Below are 21,865 nucleotides of genomic sequence, written 5' to 3'. Positions count from 1 at the left end.
ATCTTTCTGGGCAAAAACCAACCGCAAACTTGTACAGATTTAAAATTAAGCTTATAAAGGTAAGATTCAACATGGGATTTTGAAATACTGCTGTAAAACACAAATAAAAAATAATCTTATCCAACCAGGCCTAATGCATATATTTTTAAGCTGTGAACAATAGTTGAATATTAGAAACCTTTTATAGTTTTTCTGACTTGCTCGCTGATGGCAAAGAGAATGAAGCTCCAATTAAAAAGTAATTAGTTTGGCTTTTCAGGAAAAATTATTTCCTGCAGATAATACATGAATTTTACATATGCAAAGAAACTTTGACTTCTGGGACTTGAAAACACCCCCTAAGTCACAGTAGGCTAATTATTCTTAGAAAGCCACTAGTGATTCTAAATATGTATCTCAACCTCTTCAAGATTAGGTATTACATACCAGAGATATCAGCTCTTTCCATGTCTTTGTGTGCTTGATCAAAACCAGGTAAGAGTTACACTTTTCATTAGACTGACATCATCATGCAAAATGCCAAAGAATTTTACAAAAAGCAACTAAAAAGACATATAAATCATGCTGGAATACTCCTTATTAACAGTGCATGTTCAATAATTTAGGTTTAGTAACACCACGACAATGCCTTCAAAATGAGTTTTGTTCCAATGTCTTCTATATAGTTTTACTGAGATAATTCCTTTTCATTTGAAACAAATACAGGGTGTAGCAGTCTTGTGAAATTTAGAAATTGTTTTCTGCTTCTTGATAAGAGCGGCTGTCCTCACACATGGCCACCGTGATTCTACTAGCCACAGCAGCCACCACAAAGTTGCAGGCAGTGCTAGAGAAGCACAGTATCCTCTTGAGTCCCAGCAGACAGAGGTACGAGCAAAGCACACACGGCTGTGTTGAGCAGTTGATCGAAGTGAACGACTACTTCAGTTTTTATTTACTGGAACTGTGTTTCAATTATCAAGTTTCACTTGAAGTGTTTCCTTCATTAAGTGTGAAAGTGATGATTTCTCATCACACTTACACCAACATTTGTGTTTTGAGGTTTGGGGAAGAAAAGCATAAGGAATTCACAGTAAATTACTTAATGTCAACCACATTTTCCAAACTTCGCAAATGGTTCGTGAAAGGCTCACCAGTTTAAAAATCCCCCACAACTATCTTTGAAAGATGTCTGGAAGAGTAAACTTAAGGGAGTAGTCCCTGGAGAAAGTCTTCTTGCACAGATGGTGGCATCAGGGTGTTCAAACTTGTATTTAGGTACAGAGAGAACGGCACCTGAGGCTGAACAATGATATACAGCAACACCTCTCACTGACAAGTCCTAATAGCTGCTACTCAGTGCTTCAGGAAGGGAAGTCACAAGGATGCTGCCTTCACACCAGCAGGTCTGAACACTTCACCACTGGCAGGCAAGAAGAAATCCTCTCCTTGAGATGCCAGGACAGAAATCTTGTCAATTCAAAAAGAATCATGTGCTGCCATGCACACCACCTCCCCACAGCCTATTCAATCCCTCATTGACTCCGACCTTACAAAAAACCAGATACTAGTCGGGGGCTAAAGACTATATACCACATCACAAGCAAAATACCTTCTTTATTGCAGCAGTGTCATGGTCCCAAGACCACCAGTGGCCCCACGGACAGCTCTGGCACCCAGCCAGGTGCCACCTGTAAGAGCAGCTCTTACTAACCACCAGTTTTTGTTTTCCTATATACAGGATGAACCAGAAGTCAGGAGAAGTAATAGAGAACTATTACCACTACACAGCAAATCCATGGGATCTGAGGTTTCCTTTCTTCAGTGGGGAATCCTCATCAATCTTTTTTAAGCCTCTTAAATTAGCTTCTAAGCAATTCTGTGTGGGTTGCAAAGCTTGCTTAATACAGAACTGGACAGGGGCCAACGTAACTCAGTACAGTAAAAATTCATGCAGGTAAAACCCAGAAAGAAGAACACCCACCACAGACATTTGCAAAAGCACTATGAAAATAATCAAGAAACCTTGAAGAAATTGTTTCACCACCCACCCACCAGGACAAAAAGCAGCCTCATGCTGACAGAGGCAAAGTGCCAGGAGATTTTTTTTTCAGAAGAGATGTCTCCTTACTAAGTTCAGCTGCCTAGCTGCAAATGACTACAGGGAGGTATCTCACAGGGTGGTGGGAGGAGAGAGGGGAAGGCAAGAGAAAAAGATAGCTGAAAGTTCAGAAATCCTGCAGGACCATCATGGCAGAAATTGCTTTTAAAGTGTGCTTTTCTGGATGAATTAAAAGGCAGCATTCCCTTTACATAAAGCCTTAGCGGAAAAGGGCATCTAATGAGACCCCTCTACTCCACTTTTGCAACCTGAAAGACTTCTTGTCTTTTCTCTACATGTTTACCCTCTGCTCCTTTCAGTGTGATCTCAGAGCTTCCTGCAGCAGAGTAATTAGCATCTGCCATGTGCAGTTATTCCTTTTTATTCATCAATTTACCTTAAAGAAAACTTAGCATACAGTGTAGACATAAATATCAGATTGGTAACATTTACCTTTTGAGTTAAATATACATTGTAATCATGTTAAAAAGAAAAAAGTCCCGGGGACAAAGTTACAGTCTCTTTCTTGAATTACTTCTGTGCTTACACATTCAAGAAATATATTACTATGAATTGGTACAGCATGAGATAAGCAAAGGGCTGTCTCAATTGAAGTAGCACACTGTTATAAATAAAAACATAAGTAACAGCTGCTGGCTAGCGTAATTTCTTTCATTAAATTAAGCTTTACTTCATTGAGAAAACTGCTCTGACAGGAGACAACTCACAGTAATAGTGTGTAGGCATTAGAAAGCAAACACCACTCATTTTCACCGTGCTGGAAATCAGTTCAAGTTGTAATGAAAAACTCTCTAAGGATAACAACGTAGAGACAGCTTACCATGGGGTAAGCAAGGGGAAGAACTTACCTTCTGCAAGCTACTTCACAATAACTATTCTTATTTATGGTTTTAGACTGTGGTAGGTGCACACATGTAATTCAACATGCTGAAAGAGATACATTCACTCAAACAGTAACTGGCTAATTCTGTTTTTCTGTTTCTGACTCCATCTTGCTCAGCTGTTGAGCTTTTACAAGCTTCAGAAAGATGACACAACCCCTGTTGTTTTTCTTCCTAATGCAGGGGCATCTACATAATTTGTGGTGCTCAAATTTCACCTGTAAACCTGTATCCAAAAATTCTCACACAGAACAAATTCAGTCTTGACACTGGTGATGTCAAGTGCCCAGCTTGTGTCAAAGCCCCAGCAGGACCCACATATTCCACTTATATTTCCAAGAGCTTTATTTATTACTTCCCATAGCTGGACAATTTCAGTGCACTCTGCTCTCTCTTCCTTAGAGAATCATATCCTGTTTACAGATGTCAAGTTGGCTACCCAAAGCCAGAGGCGCTATAAATCACTAAACACCTACAAAAATTCTGCATGTGGCTAGTACAATATTGAAAAAATAGCTGATACTCTTCATTCCTACTCTTTGAAGAGAAACTGAGAACATCTATGCTGGACAATGCATATTTCAAAATCAGCCCCCAGCTCACTCATCCCGTAAAATTTTATTCTGAAGAACTTACTGAAATAAACAGGTCACTTAAAAGTATTGCGACGCACTTCCATGTGCGGTTTCTCACTCAAATTATAGCTATAAATAATTTAATTTCTGAGATTTAAGCTTGAATTTAAAGTTACCCTTTGTGGCTCTACATGATTAAAAAAAAAACCAGAATGGCAGCAGAAGAAAAAAACCAGTGAGGATGGTCAAGGCTAAACTAGTCCTAGAAAATATCTGGGGTGCTAGCTTAGAACAAAATAATTCTAAGGATCAGATGCTATTGAATTCAACAGTTGTGTCTTGGTGACCGCCTCCTTGCTGTGTAGACAGTATTTCAGACTCATCTATTGTTTTCAGATTTGCAGTACTCATTGTACAATGAAAGAAAAAACACCCAGTGAGTAGCAGGAAGTAAAAGAGAGTGATGAGAATGAGTTTTTATGACACCGTTGCAGCAATACTTAGGGAAAAACATTAAACCAAAACTCGTATAAAGCAACCCTGGAAAAATTTCACTTGATGGTATAATTTCCAGACAGACATCATAGCAAGACTTCAAGATTCTTCTTAAAAGAGAATACCACACACAAAATGTGCTGATGCATCCCTGAAATACAGTTGGAACACTTTTAAAGCCATAGGACTAAAGACAGCTTGCAGCAATCTTTTCTTTCTGGGGCAAAATGTGAACAAGACAATTGAACAAGATTGGATTGTCACTCCAATCTTCAAAAAGGGCAAGAAGGAGGACCTGGGGAACTACAGGCCAGTCAGCCTCACCTCCATCCCTGGAAAAGTGATGGAGCAGTTCACCCTGGAGGTCATCTCCAGGCATGTAGAGGGCAAGACGGTTATCAGAAACAGTCAACATGGATTCACCAAGTGAAGATCATGCTTGACCAACCTGGTAGCCTTCTAGGATGGTGTGACTGGCTGGGTCAACAAAGGGAGAGCAGTGGATGTTGTCTATCTTGACTTCAGCAAGGCATTTGACACTGTCTCCCATAACATCCTCATAGGCAAGGTAAGGAAGTCTGGGTTGGATGAGTGGACAGTGAGGTGGATTGAGAACTAGTTCAACAACAGAGCTCAGAGGGTTGTGATCAATGGAGCAGAGTCTGGATGGAGGCCTGTCACTAGTCATGTTCCCCAGGGGTCTGTACTGGGTCCAGTCCTGTTCAACATAGTCATCAATGACCTGGATGAAGGGACAGAGTGTAACCTCTGCAAGTTCGCTGATGATACCAAGCTGGGAGGAGGGGCTGATACACCAGAAGGCTGTGCTGCCATCCAGCGAGACCTGGACAGGCTGGAGAGCTGGGCTGAGGGGAACCAAATGAAATTCAACAAAAGCAAGTGTAGGGTCCTGCACCTGGGGAGGAACAACCCCCGGCACCAGTAGAGGCTGGGGGCTGAACTACTGGAAAGCAGCTCTGTTGAGAAGGGCCAGGGGATGCTGGTGGACAGCAAGTTGACCCTGAGCCAGCAACGTGCCCTTGTGGCCAAGAAGGCCAACGGTATCCTGGGATGCATTAAAAGAAGTTGTGGCCAGCAGGTCGAGGGAGGTTATCGTCCCCTTCTATTCCACCCTAGAGAGACCACATTTGGAGTAGTGTGCCCGGTTTTGGGCCCTCCAGTTCAAGAAGGACAGGGAACTACTGGAGCAAGTCCATCAGAAAGCTACCAAGATGATCAGGGGACTGCAACATCTCCCTTATGAGGAAAGGCTGAGAGACATGGGTTTGTTCATCCTGGGAAAAAGACGACTGAGGGGGGATTCAATACCTATAAATATATAAAGGGAGAGTGTCAGGATGATGGGACTGTACTCTTTTAAATAGTGCCCAAGGCCAGGACAAGGGGCAATGGGCACAAGTTGGAACACAGCAAGTTCCAGCCAAACATGAGAAAAAACTTCTTTCCTGTGAGGGTGCCAGAGCAGTGGCACAGGCTGCCCAGGGAGGCTGTGGAGTCTCCTTCCGTGGAGACATTCAAAACCCACCTGGATGCGTTCCTGTGCCCCCTGCTCTAGGTGTGCCTGCTCAAGCAGGGGGGTTGGACAAGATGATCTCCAGAGGTCCCTTCCAACCCCTACCATTCTGTGATTCTGTGACAATAAAATTCAGCAAACTTATATCAGTCGTAAGGAATTTAACTGCTATTAGTCACACTCAACAGCTCAAATGTCTAACAATCTCAAGTCAACTTTAGTGAGTGTTAGGAGTTCAAAAAACACCAGTAAGTGGAAGGAAAAAGTCAGAGATGTTCCTATTGGTATAAGATTCCCTGATTTTAAGCATTCTACCATCATGCTTTGAAGATTTTCTGCATATTGTCTATTTTCAGCCATGAGCAGTAATCACTGTGCACTATTACTTTCCAAAATAATTGACAAATTGCCCGAAAAGCAAGCAGTTCAGGGAGCTGTCAGGGAGAATTTATGTATCAATTTTTCCCTGTCTGTGAGTACAGCAAGCCAGAACTAAGGAAATAATCTCTTTCTTTATATCATTCATCTACTCTGTTGAAAACCTAGTTACTATGAATTATAATGATATTTCTAGGAGGCTTCCCTTGTCCCATAAATTTCCTGGGAGATGTCTCAACGACAGAGCAGAAATAATTAATCTAAGGAAAGATGATATTCTATCAGTACCTCTGGGCAGCATTGATAAAATCAAATCAGCCACTAAATGAAGATGCAAACTAGATTACCCTTAATAAAATTGTGCACTGATGAATTTGTACTGGATCATAGGCAGACAAAAACCCACAGAAAAAAACTCACATAATTAGTGACTGAACTGTTTCTGCTGAGTGGAAACTGAATTACTACCTCCCTTCCTTTTCCTTGGAAAAAAGATTCTTCCAGAATGCTCCAAGATTTCATAATTTTACAGTTTTTACTACTTCTGATCTTATACTGAGGGACAAGAGAGAAGTCTCCTGACTGGTCCCACTCATGAGTGTTCCACATACACAAGCTGATAACTGCACCTCTGGATACCTATCAAAGCACTGTGTTTAATTTGTCCTATGTCTTCACCAGTGAATGACAATTTCAGGGAAAAAAACCCCAAACAACCAACACCAAATCCATCTAGATAAAAAACCAAGAAGCTTTTTTCTACTCTGCCTTACATGTTGTTAGTGCAAATTTTTTTGTGTTTGCTATAAATGGAGGCTATGCCATTTGGATGTATCCAGCAACACCAACATATTATGAAGAGGTTTGACTGTGCCACAGAACACTGATAAAAGATAAACCTTTGAGAAGTTCTCCAAAACCCCATCATTTCTATTTAGTAAAAATTATTTTCTCAGTACAAACCGAACTGCTCATAACTATTATACGACCATCTTGGTTAACAAGCACCCTTTTCTAAGGTAATCATGTTCAAAGTGAAAGCAAGAGCTGTCACTTTAGTTTACCAGATATGCTATCATTTTCTTCCCTTTCTTCCTTTAAATCACAGAGTCTGCTCCAAGCAGTGGCCACGGTGTCTCATTTACTTTGCAGAAGCTCCTGGGTTTTGAACAATTTAGTGTAACTAAGTCTGAATAAAGTTTATGTAAGATCTCACCAACATTTGAAATTGTTGTTTTCTGTTAATAGTCACTACCCTCAACTCTACTGATCTGTTTTCCACCATAGTGATGAACGTTAACTAACAACAGCAAAAAACCCATCCTAATCCACCAAGCAGTTTTGGCCCCGGGTAAGGAGAGCAAGTAGAATTTTATTGGGCTGTTGTGATACATATTAGAAGTTTATCTGCATTTTTCATTAGTGTTAGATATTACCAATTATAACTTGTTTTTGTCTCCTGTATGTAGTTAATGCTTAGTAATAATTCTTAATTTTCCAAAGGCATAATTTATTTATCTGTCCTGCTTTCAAGCTGTGGTTGGTAAGGGCCCTGCAACGGCCTGCATTTGTATGCTACCCAGCACACTGGTGAATGCAGCCCAGGACTAAGACTCCAAAGTGCCACGATAACGCAAGTAAATAAAGGAGCAACAACCTTCTATTTTGTTCTCTGTAGGCTGCTGTGCGACCTTAAACTTCTTTGTATCAGTTGCATGCCAAGCCTAATAAATGACTGCATAAGCTAGTTACCAACTTGTGTGTGCCTGGAGGCCTGCAGCTCTGAAACACAAACCTCCCAGCTCTACCAGAGCCATTTCTACTCTGAAAACACCCCAGTTCCCCAGTAGCCTACAGGGACACCATTCAAAATGAGAGATGCATCCACTGTAAAGTATTTAAATGGAACAGGGAGCTGCGGGGAAGTTTAATTGCTAACAGGAAGCACTGAGACTCTGCAGAAGAGAGGGGACAAGGGAGTGCTTTTTGGAAGGAGTAACAAACAGCACACAAAACTACCTGAAAAATTAAAATGCTATCCAGTAAGGCCAGAAATGCAACATACTATACTCTGACAGGTACAGACACCTACAGGATAGGGAACAACTGACAAAAAAATAATTCAGAAAAGTGTCTTATAGTACACACAAAACTGATCATGAATTGTTATGTAAAAGGCAAACCCTATACTGGGACATATAAGCCAAAGTCTTACCTGCAAGGTGAATGAGTAATGCTTTCTGCTGTTTTGAAAAGCCTCAGCTAGAGTGCTGTGTTCAGTTTAAAACATGGCATATCATATACAGGGAAAGAAAAAAGAGTGATAGGAGGCCCAGAAAATACAATCTGCCAGAAAAACTGAACAGAGTGCATGGTTTTTGGGATTTCTTTTAGCTAAAGAAATAAAAAATTGCAGGGACACGTAGTGAGTGCCTCTAAATTTGCAAAAGTTTGCTGTAACTAGAAAGAGAATTACCTGTCTTCTGTGCCTGCGAGCAACACAAAGCAATGCATTTCAACTGTGGCAAGGGAATTTAGGTAAGCCCTTGTAGCAAACCCCCTGCTCCCTGCAGAAGCTTTTTACCAGTAAATACAGTGAGGCACTGGGACATATTGCCTAGGGAGACTGAAAGCTTTTAGGCAGAAGGCAGACAAAAGCCACGTGGGGATGGTGCAGGCAGAAGTGACCTCCCACAAAGCCCAACTCAGATCAGCATGCTCTAACCTTGGTAGCCACAATGGCCAGCTTTGGGACATGGGTACGTGCCCGTATTGCCTCCACCTCCAACCGCATTCAGGCACTGTAGTTTCTTCCCTTTCCCAATTTTTCTGTCTCTTGGTTATTATAGCAGCTCTGCCATGGGTTTCTCTGTTCACAACTGCAAAGTCACCTGCTGGGCAGTAACAGCTGGAAAAGCCAGTATCTTACCTCCTGGACTGCAATGGATTAGATCATCTTTTGAGATTGCTTTTACCCATGTTTTATATGATTTCAAGAGGAGAGGCTTCAAAAGTAGAAACAGAAAAGACAAAGGGACTGAAAGAACAGCTTCCTCCCTTCTCCCTGCCTTCTACCTTTCACAAAACCATGATTGTTTGAGAGACATGAAGGCCATCCAGGGAGTTTACATATATATAATAAAATTTACAGGAAGAACTGGTGAGAATAGAGATACATTAAAAATATCCACCACCTGCATTGAGAATTTGTACTAGTTAAATTTCAGAAAATGGTTTCAGTTTTTAAATATTAAAAGTTAAATGTTAAAATTGAAAACAAAAATAAAGTATTTTAGAACTTGCCCATATATATATTACAGATGTGTAAACACCTATAAAAAGAGTGCACAGTATTTTATTCTCAAGTAGCATGGGCTTCACTAACAAGTAACACAACTGCAATTACTATTGTTATATCTGCTCGAATTCAAAAAACATCCCATGGCAGACACAGATATATACCTGTGCATATAACTCTTACTAAATACAAGTCCCCTTCTTTGGAAACCTAATGACTACTCAAGAGACTTACATGACACTGCTAGCACAATACTGAAAAAGACAGCCAGAAGAGCCTAGTTGTCTCTTGGTGGCCTGGTAAAGGAATTCAATGTGTTTCCCTTCTAGATCAATGGTTTGAATGCTGGCCCACACCAGTGATGACTGACAACCGTGATCATCTAATGATTTTTTGCCAGCTGTATGAATAAAACCAATTATTGTGGTCCCAGAGCGATCTGCCCTCAATGCAGCAGTATCATCACAATTTAACACCCTCCTGGGTAGGCTCCATGAGGCAAAGTAATGGGTGGGCAGATGGTTGGAAAAATTCCCATACTTGCAGAGGAGCACTCTCGTTCTGAACAATGCTGGCACACCAAAGTTTGACATTTAGCCTCAAAAAAGGGACAGACAAAAAAAGAAGTGGTAGCTACCACTTCCTTCCTTCAGTAGAGAACTACACAAGCAGTTCTTGGTGGGCTGAAATATTCCATTTTTATGACTGTTTTATCTGAGCAAGAAGTGAACAGGCACAAAGCAGCTTTAGAGCAGTTTTTTTGTGGAAGCACCCTGTGTGTTTGATCCTCCACCACTGATAGAATTGGCTGTCAATTTGCACTATACAAGACACACAGACACCACACTGATCAAAATACAGTGTTTTGTCAGCATTTAATACTATTAGAGATATTGAGAGTGGGGACTTTTTATTGATGCTGAAGTTCTATGACCCACTATTTGTTTAAGACTAATAACTGGCTTGATTATGTTTTCAAGCCACATCTGAAGACTCAGCTCTGAGGATCAGCAAAAAGAGTAGCAAACCATCAAAACATAACCCCAGTGCAACACCTCATCGATGTGCAACCACGGACAAATTTCATTCTGAATGTTTCTGCTCCTGTAGAAACAAGCTAATAATACTCACTACCTTTGAGAAATAATGCTGATATGCTTATACAAAGGGGATAAGACTAGTCGAAAGAAGATTCCTACTGAGAATCATTAAACAGATTTCTTACTTATCTTCAGAGTAAGGGAGTTAATTAAAATAGTGATGTGTTCATGGTTAATTACTGGAACTGAGATCAATCACAGGAGTGAATACGAAAGCTGGAGAAAAAAGAGAAGGGAAGACATCTTCAGTGATTTGTTTAGAAAGAGGACAAGAAATGAGCATTTTCACTAGAACATTCTCATTTTAATCTCTCTATATCAAAGAATCTACCTACTGAGATTCCTGAAGGTTTAAACACACGTGTTCATTTAATATGTCCAAGCGAATAACTTTTAAAATCTTCTTCCTGATGGCAAAATGTATTTCGTCATTTATTGTAAAAATCAAAACTATTTTTATTCATAATTAATAATACAATTATTTAAGACACAGAAGGCTGTAAAAACAATGCTTTAAGCTCCATTACAATGCTTTAAGCTCCATTACAATTGCTTAAGCTCTTGATTAAAACTCCTTTGTGTAAAAAGAGATTCTCTACACTACGTTCAATAGTCACAGCTCTGTTTTAATCCATGTTATTTCACCTTGTGTTTTAAGTGATCTGGAAAAAGAAACAGAGCACAGAATACAGATTGGGATCAAGTATGCCAACTAACAGCTCCACTTATTAGAAAAGCAGAAAACAAACCACTCCAAATTCAAATAAGTTCTACTGAGTAAGGCATACAAATAGTATTTCATAATGAGTTTTAGTTAAACTACTAAGCAATCACTTCTCCTGTCAGCTTAAAACAAATTAATGTTTTTATGAAGTATTGAGCATGAAGGTTCTACAGACACTAACATTTTAAGAAGCTCTTCAATTCCCTGCACAGGCAGGCACAAAAATAGCAGAAAAATAAATCTAATATTAAAAGCTTGGAACTAGTCAGTCACAAAGCCTATATGACGAACCAAATGAACAGAGAGATTGGTATTTTAGTATTATCCCCCACACTGTGTGGTCTGGTATTCTGCTAATTCTTCCTAAGAGCAGTTCTGTATTCTTCCATCCCAAACCACATTTCCATTGTTCTGCATTCTGCTGAGCAAAAGCTCCCAACACCCTAAACTGTGCAGCAATTCTCTGTGGTGTGTAAAAAGGGGATAAAGCCAACCCAGACATTTAGACCTTAATGCAGGATTTGAACTGGAACAGTGAAGAAAGCAATGCAAAACTCTTTCACTTCATCCTCTTACTTGAAATACAGAGAGGATCTGGTTCCTACTCCAGACACTTAGGGAATCTCATGGTCTACCAATATTACGGTATGAATTCTCTGAAGTGCATTGGATGGAGCTGCTTAAATATAATGGGTGTAGAGCCAACTGCTACTCCTCTGCTCAGGCATAAGGATTTCAAAGTTCAAGAGCATGTAAGGTCATTGTGGGAAATCCTTCACTTGATACTCTTATAGACATAAAGTCTTTAACACCAACAATTCCCCTCCTAAAATGGAGTGTACTGTGGCTGCAGATATGTAACATATTTGATACACCATCTCCTGGTTTTCAAGAAATACAGCGCCTTAAAACTAGACGACTACGTTTTCACTTGATGTTTCTTCACTGATCTGCAGTTAGAAGAGGTAATGGGAGATTAAAGTGGTGGTTGTAACAACCACTTGCCAAGGGTTTAAGATGTTAAGTTCACATCGGCAAACAGCCAATGCTGCCACAGTTGTCACTGTGATTTTATTGATGTAATCCAGAGTGAGACTGTTGTCTTGGCGCCAAATCCATAGCCACTGCCAAAATACTGGCAAAGATCAGAGCTGAGGACTTCAATCTTCTTCCTGGGAGCTCTTACAGAAGCAGCTCAAGGCTCATTTCCCCCCTGCTAGAGGGCAGGTGTCTGCCACACTGTGTCAAGCACTAAAACTGGTGCGTTTCTTCACATTCTGCTCCACACCCCCCCCCCCCCCCCCCCCCCCCCCCGTATTTCTTCAATTTCTTCCTCACTGCAATATGGAACCACATGGGAATAAGAGACAGAAAAAACAAGCAGCTACTTGTTTCCCCCCCCAGTATTAATTCTACCATCCCATCCCATGAGATTGAGGCAGGATTCAAACCTCAATACTGTTAGAAGCAACACAGTCCAGCTCCTCACAAATCAATCCCTTTTTGGCTGTGCTGGATTCTCAGGTGGGGGAAGAAAAGGATGCCAGAACAACTTATTCCCCTGAAGAAAAGGGGAGAATTTTTTGTCTCTGCTCAAAAAACCTATGTAAAAAGTACACGCTTCTCTTCTCTGGTATGAATGTGCGTTTTCTCAACAGAGTTGAATTCAGAGCTTCTGAATTTCTCTCAAAACTCCAGCGATCTATGCAAATATACTTCGACAAGGGAAAGAAACAACAGTAAGACCATCTTTATATCCACACTGAAAAAAGCAGTGATATCAGCTCTTGCACTGCTAAGCAGGTTGAGCCTACTACAGCTTTCACAGGACGATGCTTTCCTCAGCTGCCCTCTGTTACTTTGTATTTTAATGAGGGGATCTAATGCTCATGGAATGGCACCACCAGCAATGGGGAGATCCAGGAATAGGGTGGGCAGGTGCTGTGCACATGTTTCTCCCACAACTCTGCCAATCAACCTCAAGCCTGACTCATCTTCTCTCAGCATTGTATTTCCCTGAAAGAGATTAACTGATGCGCCAAACTGTACGGTGTGAAGTTCCGCTAGGAATTAGAATGACTGTAGACAAATTTTCCCTACCAATGACTCATAACTTGAAATCAGTGCTGAAAGGGCTTAAAGATGGGGGTGAAAGACTGAAGAATAAAACAATAAACTCCTCATGAAAATTACTTCACCTACAAAAATAATTTGTGCAAAAGAAAAAGGAGGAAAATCATCCCAGCCCCAAGAGAAGAAATATCCTTTTTAAGACTTGTCCTTCTTTCGCCTCTGCAACAATATCTAAACTGCAGCTGCTTTAAATCAAACTAAGTTGTAAAACTAAGTTGTGTTGTGAATTTCACCATTCTTCTGTAAGAGATAATCCAAAGTGCATCTGTCAATAGAAACATCTATTTTTGGTTTGTCGCAAACTATTTTAAGGACAGCACTGGAAGGTATTCAAAGAATGGCAAAAGGAGCCAAACAACATTTTTATTGTTGCAATTTCAACACTTATAAACCTGCATATCAGCCTAAAAGTAGGTGAGTTGTGAGCCAGGCCAGAAGACTGTTTATCTGTGATAAAGTGTCACTTTGAGGTGTTAATATGAAGAGGCATATAAGAACTTCGTTGGCAACTTTTAAAACATAAAATAAAGGCTTTTTATTTGAAGCAACCATTGAGTTAGTTATGCAGTAAACAGCTTACAGCAAATGCCATTTATAAGTTCCTGCAAAAGTGTTTTTTCCTCCTGTAAAACCCACCCCAGGCTATTTCCCAAAAAAGTCTGTCATTGTGATGGATGGAAGCGTCCAAGGAAGCAAAGTCAAATTTCAAGAAGCGTTTGGTAGAGGAAAAGTTACTAATGCAACTTACTATATCATTTAACAAAAGTAGCCAGGATAAGTATTTCATGTGTGGCAAGCATTTTAATCAGCCTGACTTTTTCAAGAAGGTGACACAGAGCCTTTCAAGGTAAGGGCATGTGCACAAGCTGCTGCACAGTATGTTAGAGTATGTACTTGCAGGGTGTCACGTAGAGCCAACAATGTACAGGCGTGCTCTTACCCTGGTGTAAATGTCAGGTACATAGAAACAGCTCTCTCTTCAGCGCAAGATAAGTTGGCTTATTTGTTCTTACTTTGGGCTGCCAAAGGGTAAGAACTTAACCTCATGGATGACAAAGCAGCTGCTCTACCATAAATACATTACATAAATAATTACATAAATTTACTTAGTAAATGAAGTAGTAAACTTCATCGCTGGTCCACAGTTGCACTGCACAGCATCTATGACATACTGTAAAGTGGATCCAAAAGAGCAAAAACCAGGCACTGTGGCCTTTTCCAATTCAATGAATTCAGGTTTCTTATACCCACGACACCTTACGCTTCAGTTCAAATCTTTTTAACTCAGTTGTGTTCAAAGACTGCTAAAGAACAACTCATTAAAGTTTCATATATGCTGCACAGACAAAGCTAGGAAGATTGCTAATCTTAGTAGGTATTTCTTCAGATATATGAGAATAAAGGAGGAACCTTGGCAGGAGACCTGCCTTTCTTCAAGGACATGGATCAGGACAGAGCCAGCAACGTTTTTGTTTACCACCTAGTAATTCTGATAGGAAATAAAGTTATGAAATAAATTCCATAGTGTTGTTCAACCTCCTGTAATCAGCAGTCTTTGCCTATTCTCAGTATGTTTCTTGCATTCTTATTTCTGAGTTTCTTCCACAATTCCCTGCAAGGTTGCCTGAGTTTTGCAATGGCTATGGCAAGGCTTTCATCTAGTTTGACAGCCATTTATAAACTGCTTTGATAAGCTGCCATCTCCCTTTCCTTCCTCCAAGCAGAAGCATCATCAAGGGCCCAAGTGGGTCCCCACAAATGGAAACGAGGGCTGGAGTCTGGCAGAAGTGTGTAGCACTGGCGGGCCGAGTCACTACAAAGGTGACCAGGCAGCCCCAGCCCTGGCAAACAGCCGCTTCCACAGCTCAGCTGGGATTTCTCCATGGGTCTGAATGACACAGGCAACTAATTTCCAAGATGTTGCCACATTGAGATCATTTGTCCATAAAAAGCAAAACTGAACGAGCGGTAAGCCAAGAGCGCTCTTTATAAGCACTGATCCCAGTGTAACTACACAGGTCACATTTCTTTAGAGCTGGTACTGAGCAGGAGTGAGTAAGGAGGAAGCCAGGAACAGTAATATTGACTTCCACCCTATTACAGGCCAGTGGTGAAGCTCTGCCAGTTATTTACAAAGTGAAGGTTTCCAAGGGCATAGCAACAGCATGCTTCCTCCTTGAAATTATTTGTATTATTGTTCTACTTTACCTTAATTTAGCATGTAATTGATTTAAATGTAAAATGAGATTTTGTTTTTCCAGACATTTCGTAAAATTTGATTTACTAGAAAAATACATTATTTCTAATTTATGGCAACCCCTTCTAAACCCTTTTTAATTACATGGATATTTGTGTTCCATTATTATCCTTCTGAGTTTGATGGCAGTATTATAATTGTACCAAGTTCTTTCCTAAAGAGAATGCTGTTTTCTTTCTCTTTTTCAGCTCACTATGCCCTGAAGATATCCTGCAGAAGTCCCTTAATGAATTTGAGTGAAGCAGTAAAAACACATTCTCTGTGACAACATTTCCAGCAAACTGCCCTCTACAACACTCTTATTTCTGTCTGGAGATGCAGAGACAAACAGATGGGGCCGTTTACAACCACCTCATGCAGACACACTACTTAGACAATCTGCCCTGTGTATGTGCCAGAAGCAAATTTAAAAATAAGAGATTAAGAAAAATATCTAATCTTCTTTCAAAGGCTCCAAGCCACGCTGTCATACTGTTGCTTAACTTTATCTCCTAGGTCATCTCACCTTTTTCGAGGCTAAACTTATTTAATTTCCACTTTAGGCACTGCATCTTGTTATACCTTTGTCTATAGAAAGAACAATCCTCTCTTCCACCCTTACTCTACAGATGCAAAATCCTACATATAAAATAATTAATAATCCACCCTCTAATATTTCTTCTATAAATTATAGGTATTAAATATGCTAACCATCACAATTCAATGACCATTTTTCTAGAACTCTAATTATTTTGGTTGAGTCACCATTCAAGAAGGTATTTAAAAGACATGTAGATGTGGCACTTAGGGACATGGTGCTTTAGTCGTGGACTTGGCAGTGTTAGGCTTATGGTTGCACTCGATCTTAATGGTCTTTTGCAACCTAAATGATTCTATGGTTTCAACAAATATCTATGAACTCTCTCTAGAAGTTCCATATCTTCCTTGAAGTCCTCACCAGGGCACAGTATTTCAGCAGGGGCTTACCAAAGCTGTGTTTAGTGTAAAGATCACTTACTACTTAAGACGTATATTCTACATAATCTTTTTAGCCACAATACTTGCTATGGGATCAAAGCAGTTGCCTATGAAGAGCCCTGTATTTTTCTGAACCTGTTCCATATCACCTATAGCTTACACTGTTTTCCATAGGAGCAATTTCTCTTAACTTTGTAAGCCTTAAACTTAGCCTTCACTTATGTGTGAGGAATAGGCACCTCCAAAGGAGCCTTCATGCTACTAAACTGGGGGACCTGTCTGAGCCTTTGGTGTATCTACAATAGCATTTCATTTCAAAACATAAGTGGGGTTCTAAAGCAAGTCTGCTCACCACCCTGACTTCCCACACTAGAGATGTTTCAGCGTATGCTGACTGGATTCCTTCTGGATGAAACTCAGGTAGCAGATACACTCCAGGAATGCACTGAAAGCACTTCAACCAATAATGGAGATTCAGTTCACAGGACAGACTACAGCTAGTCCAAAGTAAAAAAACTCTCAAAACAGACATTGGATCCTCAGCACAAGCCATTTCACTCCTGCGATTATTATGCCACTGTTACCATAGATGCAGCTTATGGTCTTCCAGGGATTGCAAAGGGAGCTCTGGGACATAAGCTGACACAATCTACCTGACTTCAGATTTTGAAGTGGGATAAATTCCTCCCTGTTTCCCAGATGTCTTACCCTCACTTGGCTATACTGAAATGCAGCTTGTCATAATGGGGCCAATTTAACAAGTAGTTCACATTGTTATAAATCAATAACCCGCTGTCCTCCGCACTTCGTTATCTGCCAATCTTTGTTGACTCCGAATACTTGATTAGCAAAGATTTTATCCTCTAGATTCATGAGGAATTTACTGAACAGCATTAGACCTTGTTAGGAAAGACCTCACTCATTTCTCTCCATGTTCATGTCTCTCAGAACCAGCTTGTAGATCATCCATGTCTGTAATTTTAACTGCACTCGTGCAAACTTTTAAATCCACCTGCCTTCGTTTTATCAAGGCAAAAAGCCTCCTAGGAAGTCTAAGCCTTTGATGGCTTTATAAACCATCCATGCCATCTTGCCCTCCCAAGAGGCAGCAGGCATATTTGACAACACCTGTTTTTCATGAAACCAAAATAGGACAAATATGTTTGTCTTTTAACCCTTTCATCATGGAGTCCCAATGAACCATCAGAACCTTGGGAAACCACTGAAACAGAATTAATGCACTGCCAACTTACTGTTTATTAAGTACTGAAGCAATATCCCATGGACCCAGATCCTATGGTACTAGGTAGTGTACAGATTGAATGGAAGGGTCCCTGCCCAAATTGTTTAAACATCTAATACTAAAAGGTGTTAGACCTCTACAGTAATTGCTTCACGGGGTTTTACATTAGAAATGTTAATTACATACATGTATGTATTTTAAATTGCTTTTATCTTTTACTCCTTGTTCTAGTTATTCCAGCACTACAAGCAAAGGGTCTAATTCTGCTCTTATGAAAATCGGAGTGAGTTGCTCCAGGTGTAACTGCACTGATGCATTCATGGACACAATATACCATGGTACTTCTTGGGAAGGTGGAGAGAATGGGAAATTCTTACACACCATGAACGAGCAGTATTTTTCTGTTCACACTACTAGATATTTTCCTGCTTTCCTTCCAAATAATAATGGTTAAGACCTTTCATAGCTCTATGACAGATTTAATATTTGATGCCAGCTACAAATGGACTAATGTATTTCCTTGTTTCCTCCCAATTTCTTCTTGAAGTCTTAATAGAGATTAACAGTATGAACTTGTGGGGAAAATCATCACTATTTTTATATCAGAGTGGTGGGAACAGAAGTGTTTTATCTATTGTTGCCACCTCCCCAGAATACTGTGGAAGTGCTGGGAAGATGACTGGCTATTCCAAGTTTCCACTATTTCTCCACTGCCTCTTAAGCCTTGCCCTATCACACACTTGCCTACTGGAGCCATGCCAAATTGCCCAGGTGAGAGAAATACATAACCATGGAGAAGTAGCAAATTGATTTTAAAACAAATATCAAAGAATACCATAACATGGGTAAAAAATCAGAGAACATATTGCCTCATAACGTAAGACGACTGAGGAATAAGTCTGCCCCATTACTTGCAGTGGCATCTTCCAATCTCTCCAACAAGACTTAGTGGAATTCCTTCAGAGTGCACACAGGTTTGCAACCCAAGAGCTAAACGAACACTCTCACCTTTAGCCAAGTGCAATTTTATTAAACTCTTGCATAAGTGATTGCAGCAAGACAGCAGAATTCATTTTTATTACCTGAATTGTCTGGTAAACCGAAGGATCAAAGCCTTTCACAGTCACCTCTCGGAAAACTCTTGGCTCCAGTTCATCTTTGGTCAGATCACAGTGATATATAATACCTAAAACACAGCGCAAGTTTGTCAGCTTAGTGTATGCCCATCATTAAAAAGATGCTGGTTTAGGCACTGCGATGGTATTGAATGGCAAAGGTAACTCAGCAGGGTGAAAAACAGTAGCTCCAGACACATTATTTCAATTAATATACACTTTAACATATACATATATGCTTTTCATCTAGTAAGGGTGCAAACGGTTTCCGTACAGAAAGAATAATTCTCACTGAATACAAAGCCAGGTATCCAAAGTGGGTTAAGCAAAATGGAAAAAAGATTTGTTTTCATAAAGTTACATAGCACTTATTGAGAATGATAATGTTGGAAGAAAGAAGTATGAAGTAAATTTTAAAACATCTCCTCTAGAATCACCAGACTGAGAATAAATATATCAAGAATTTAACTCAGCTCGACATTTTTCTCTTTATGATAAAATATTTTGAGATTAGAATTCAAACAGACCCGCAGAGAACAGAAAGAGCTGAGCATCCACTTGAAATTGTGGCAGACTAGCATACGTTACCTATGTAACTGAACAGAATTTGGTCTTGTATCATTTATTTTACATTCTGATCCTGCAGTTTTGAAGGCAACTTCACTTGCTTGAGTTGCACCTACGATTTCCAAAAGATTGCGCACATGAGAAAATTTATGTCTATAAGCAGTATAAAGCTTCTAGGTTGCAGCAGAGGCAGAATCACAGAGACTGCAGAAATCTAAACATCACATAGATGTGTAATTGGCCAAGAAGAATGTTGTATTTAGACTATAAATCACATTCCCTGTCATTTAACCTCAATTAAATTAGAGCATGTCCCATACAGTGTGACTATCATTTGTTTGCACATGGGTTAACATTCTACAAAATCCTAAAATTCACGGATATACTACAAATACATATGATACAAAAAAATAACGTCAGTGTTAATTATTCTTTGTTCTTCTGCTTTACAACAAGCTGGTCTCTGTAGAATTTTAAACGTATCTCAGGGAAAAGAACACTAAAAATTAAGGCAACAAGACCTCTACAGGGATCCTCAATGTAGTAAAATTCACCAAGGTGGACAAGGCTTGATTGAAATACTGCTGTATTGTGTATATTTTTGATACTTTCAGGAAACCAAAAGTAATTATTATAGAGGTTATGGCTATAAAAATTGTATTGAAACATGAAATAATGAGGAAACATATCTGATACAGGGGAATTACCTCACTAAATCACTTTTAGAGACTGTGGAAAAAAATCAAAGATACAGATTGGCAAAGGAACACAGATGAAAACCAACATTTCTAATAACTGATAAAACCTCTTTCCGCAATGGTGAATTAATAGGGGAATAAAAGTAGGACTACTCTAATCTGCTGGGAGTTTTTTTCTTCATTTGTCACAAAGTGACTAGCAAGCCTAATGCAGGATGACAGGTACAAACAAGCATTAAAGCAGCATTTCCCTTAAAGATTAGGATCCAGAAAGTGATACGAAAGCACAAAGGAAAGCACACCAGGTGGTCACAGGCAGAACAGTCATTTGACATATATACAGCTGCCCAAGCTGGATAATGTATTGGCAAACATTACACACCAAGCAGGCAGAATAGCTGCATATTAGGAAACCAGATGATGAAGCATAAGCACAGTCATAAACTGCATTTCAGGAGTCCATCAACCTAATATTACAGTAACATGTAATTGAACCCCTGGTACTGCATCTCTTGTTCTGTTACAGTTTTAGTAGCATGGCAGTTAATATCCAAAACCAGTGATTTAGGGACTTGTGCTCTTTTGCTGGGTGCTAAATAAATGCAGAACACTAGAGCGCTCACTTATGTGTCTGTCTGGAGTGGACAGCAGGAATAACCATATTTTTCAGGGAAGAGCAAAAATCATTTTTATGGTGTCTGCATCTATGGTTTTAGAAGTGCTTTATTCATTATTTCATATATATGTTTACTATCACTTATGTTGTAGGTATGAAATACTAGTATGTTAATTTGTTTCTCATTTGAAAAAATATAGTGCAACTTAATACAGGGCAAATTATATTGATTTCTAATAGTAAAGTAGGAAGATCTAGGTTAACCAAAGACTGTGCTTTTTACTGACAGTGTGAATAGAGGTTGCATGCAAATTAAAAAATATCCATACACCTACCTAAAAATTACCTGTCTCATCTGGTTTCCTCACCCTTTCCATATTCCCATACATTTTACCTCAATTCTTTCACTTCCTCTTTCTTCTAGATTCCTGGTCACTCTGCCCCAGTTAAAAGAGCTACACTATGGCGAATCCTCTGTAGATGTTAAGCACATGGATGAAAAGGAGAAAAAAAATCTGCCTAAGCAACTGGCAGGCAGTGAAAGCAGCCACTGTTGGCTGGCTGGCAAACCAGGGGCTAAAACAGATCTCAGGGCTCTTCCCCTCCACCTGGTTAGCAGCTGCAGAGGCTGTATTGGCTCAGCTGAGATGAACAGTGCAGGCTTATAGGACTGGCAACTGCTGGCCCAAGAGGTGGGATGTGAGCAAGTGAATTATCTGAATCATCAATTTGGGATGAAGCTAGAGGTAAAGCAAGAGTGTCCTCAAGCTCCTCCCCAGATGTGATGGCTGCAACAATCTGGATGTTGCTTAAAAAGTTTGTTTAAAAAAGAAACTGGAAACAGAATCTATCTTATTTCTGGTTATGTAAACAGTAAGATAATACTAGGAAATTCATCATATTTCTTATCTGCTAAGTTTAAAATGCAATTTTGATAATTCTACACAAACAGCAAACCTATCAAAACTGTTACATGGCCATTTTGCAATGTGGCTGTGCTGTAACTGAAACAGATCAAAAATATGTCAGATGCCGTAAGAACATTTCTGATCATTTTATGATTCATGATCACGCACAACCTTGGAAGAAGATAAAGATGCTGAAGCCTATCTCCCCTCTCCTTATTTGAATCCTGTCCTGCATTAGCTATTCAATGTGAGAAGAGGAGGAAAGGAGGATGAGGAGGAGAGGAG

General features: G+C 39.8%; 1 protein-coding gene across 1 annotated transcript in view; it reads right to left on the bottom strand.

The window, feature by feature from the left end:
- The window catches only part of PREP (prolyl endopeptidase), a 106,983-nt gene that overhangs the window by 21,805 nt on the left and 63,313 nt on the right, over positions 1 to 21,865 (bottom strand). Inside the window, exon 10 of the mRNA XM_064447535.1 lies at positions 18,759 to 18,862. Within this exon, the coding sequence (XP_064303605.1) occupies positions 18,759 to 18,862 (104 nt within the window). The remainder of the gene's footprint in view (positions 1 to 18,758; positions 18,863 to 21,865) is intronic.

Source organism: Phalacrocorax carbo, chromosome 3 (assembly GCF_963921805.1).
Source record: "Phalacrocorax carbo chromosome 3, bPhaCar2.1, whole genome shotgun sequence".
In the NCBI taxonomy this organism is placed as follows: domain Eukaryota; kingdom Metazoa; phylum Chordata; class Aves; order Suliformes; family Phalacrocoracidae; genus Phalacrocorax; species Phalacrocorax carbo.
Note: the sequence above shows the minus strand (reverse complement) of the source record. Positions and strands in the feature narration are given on the sequence as shown.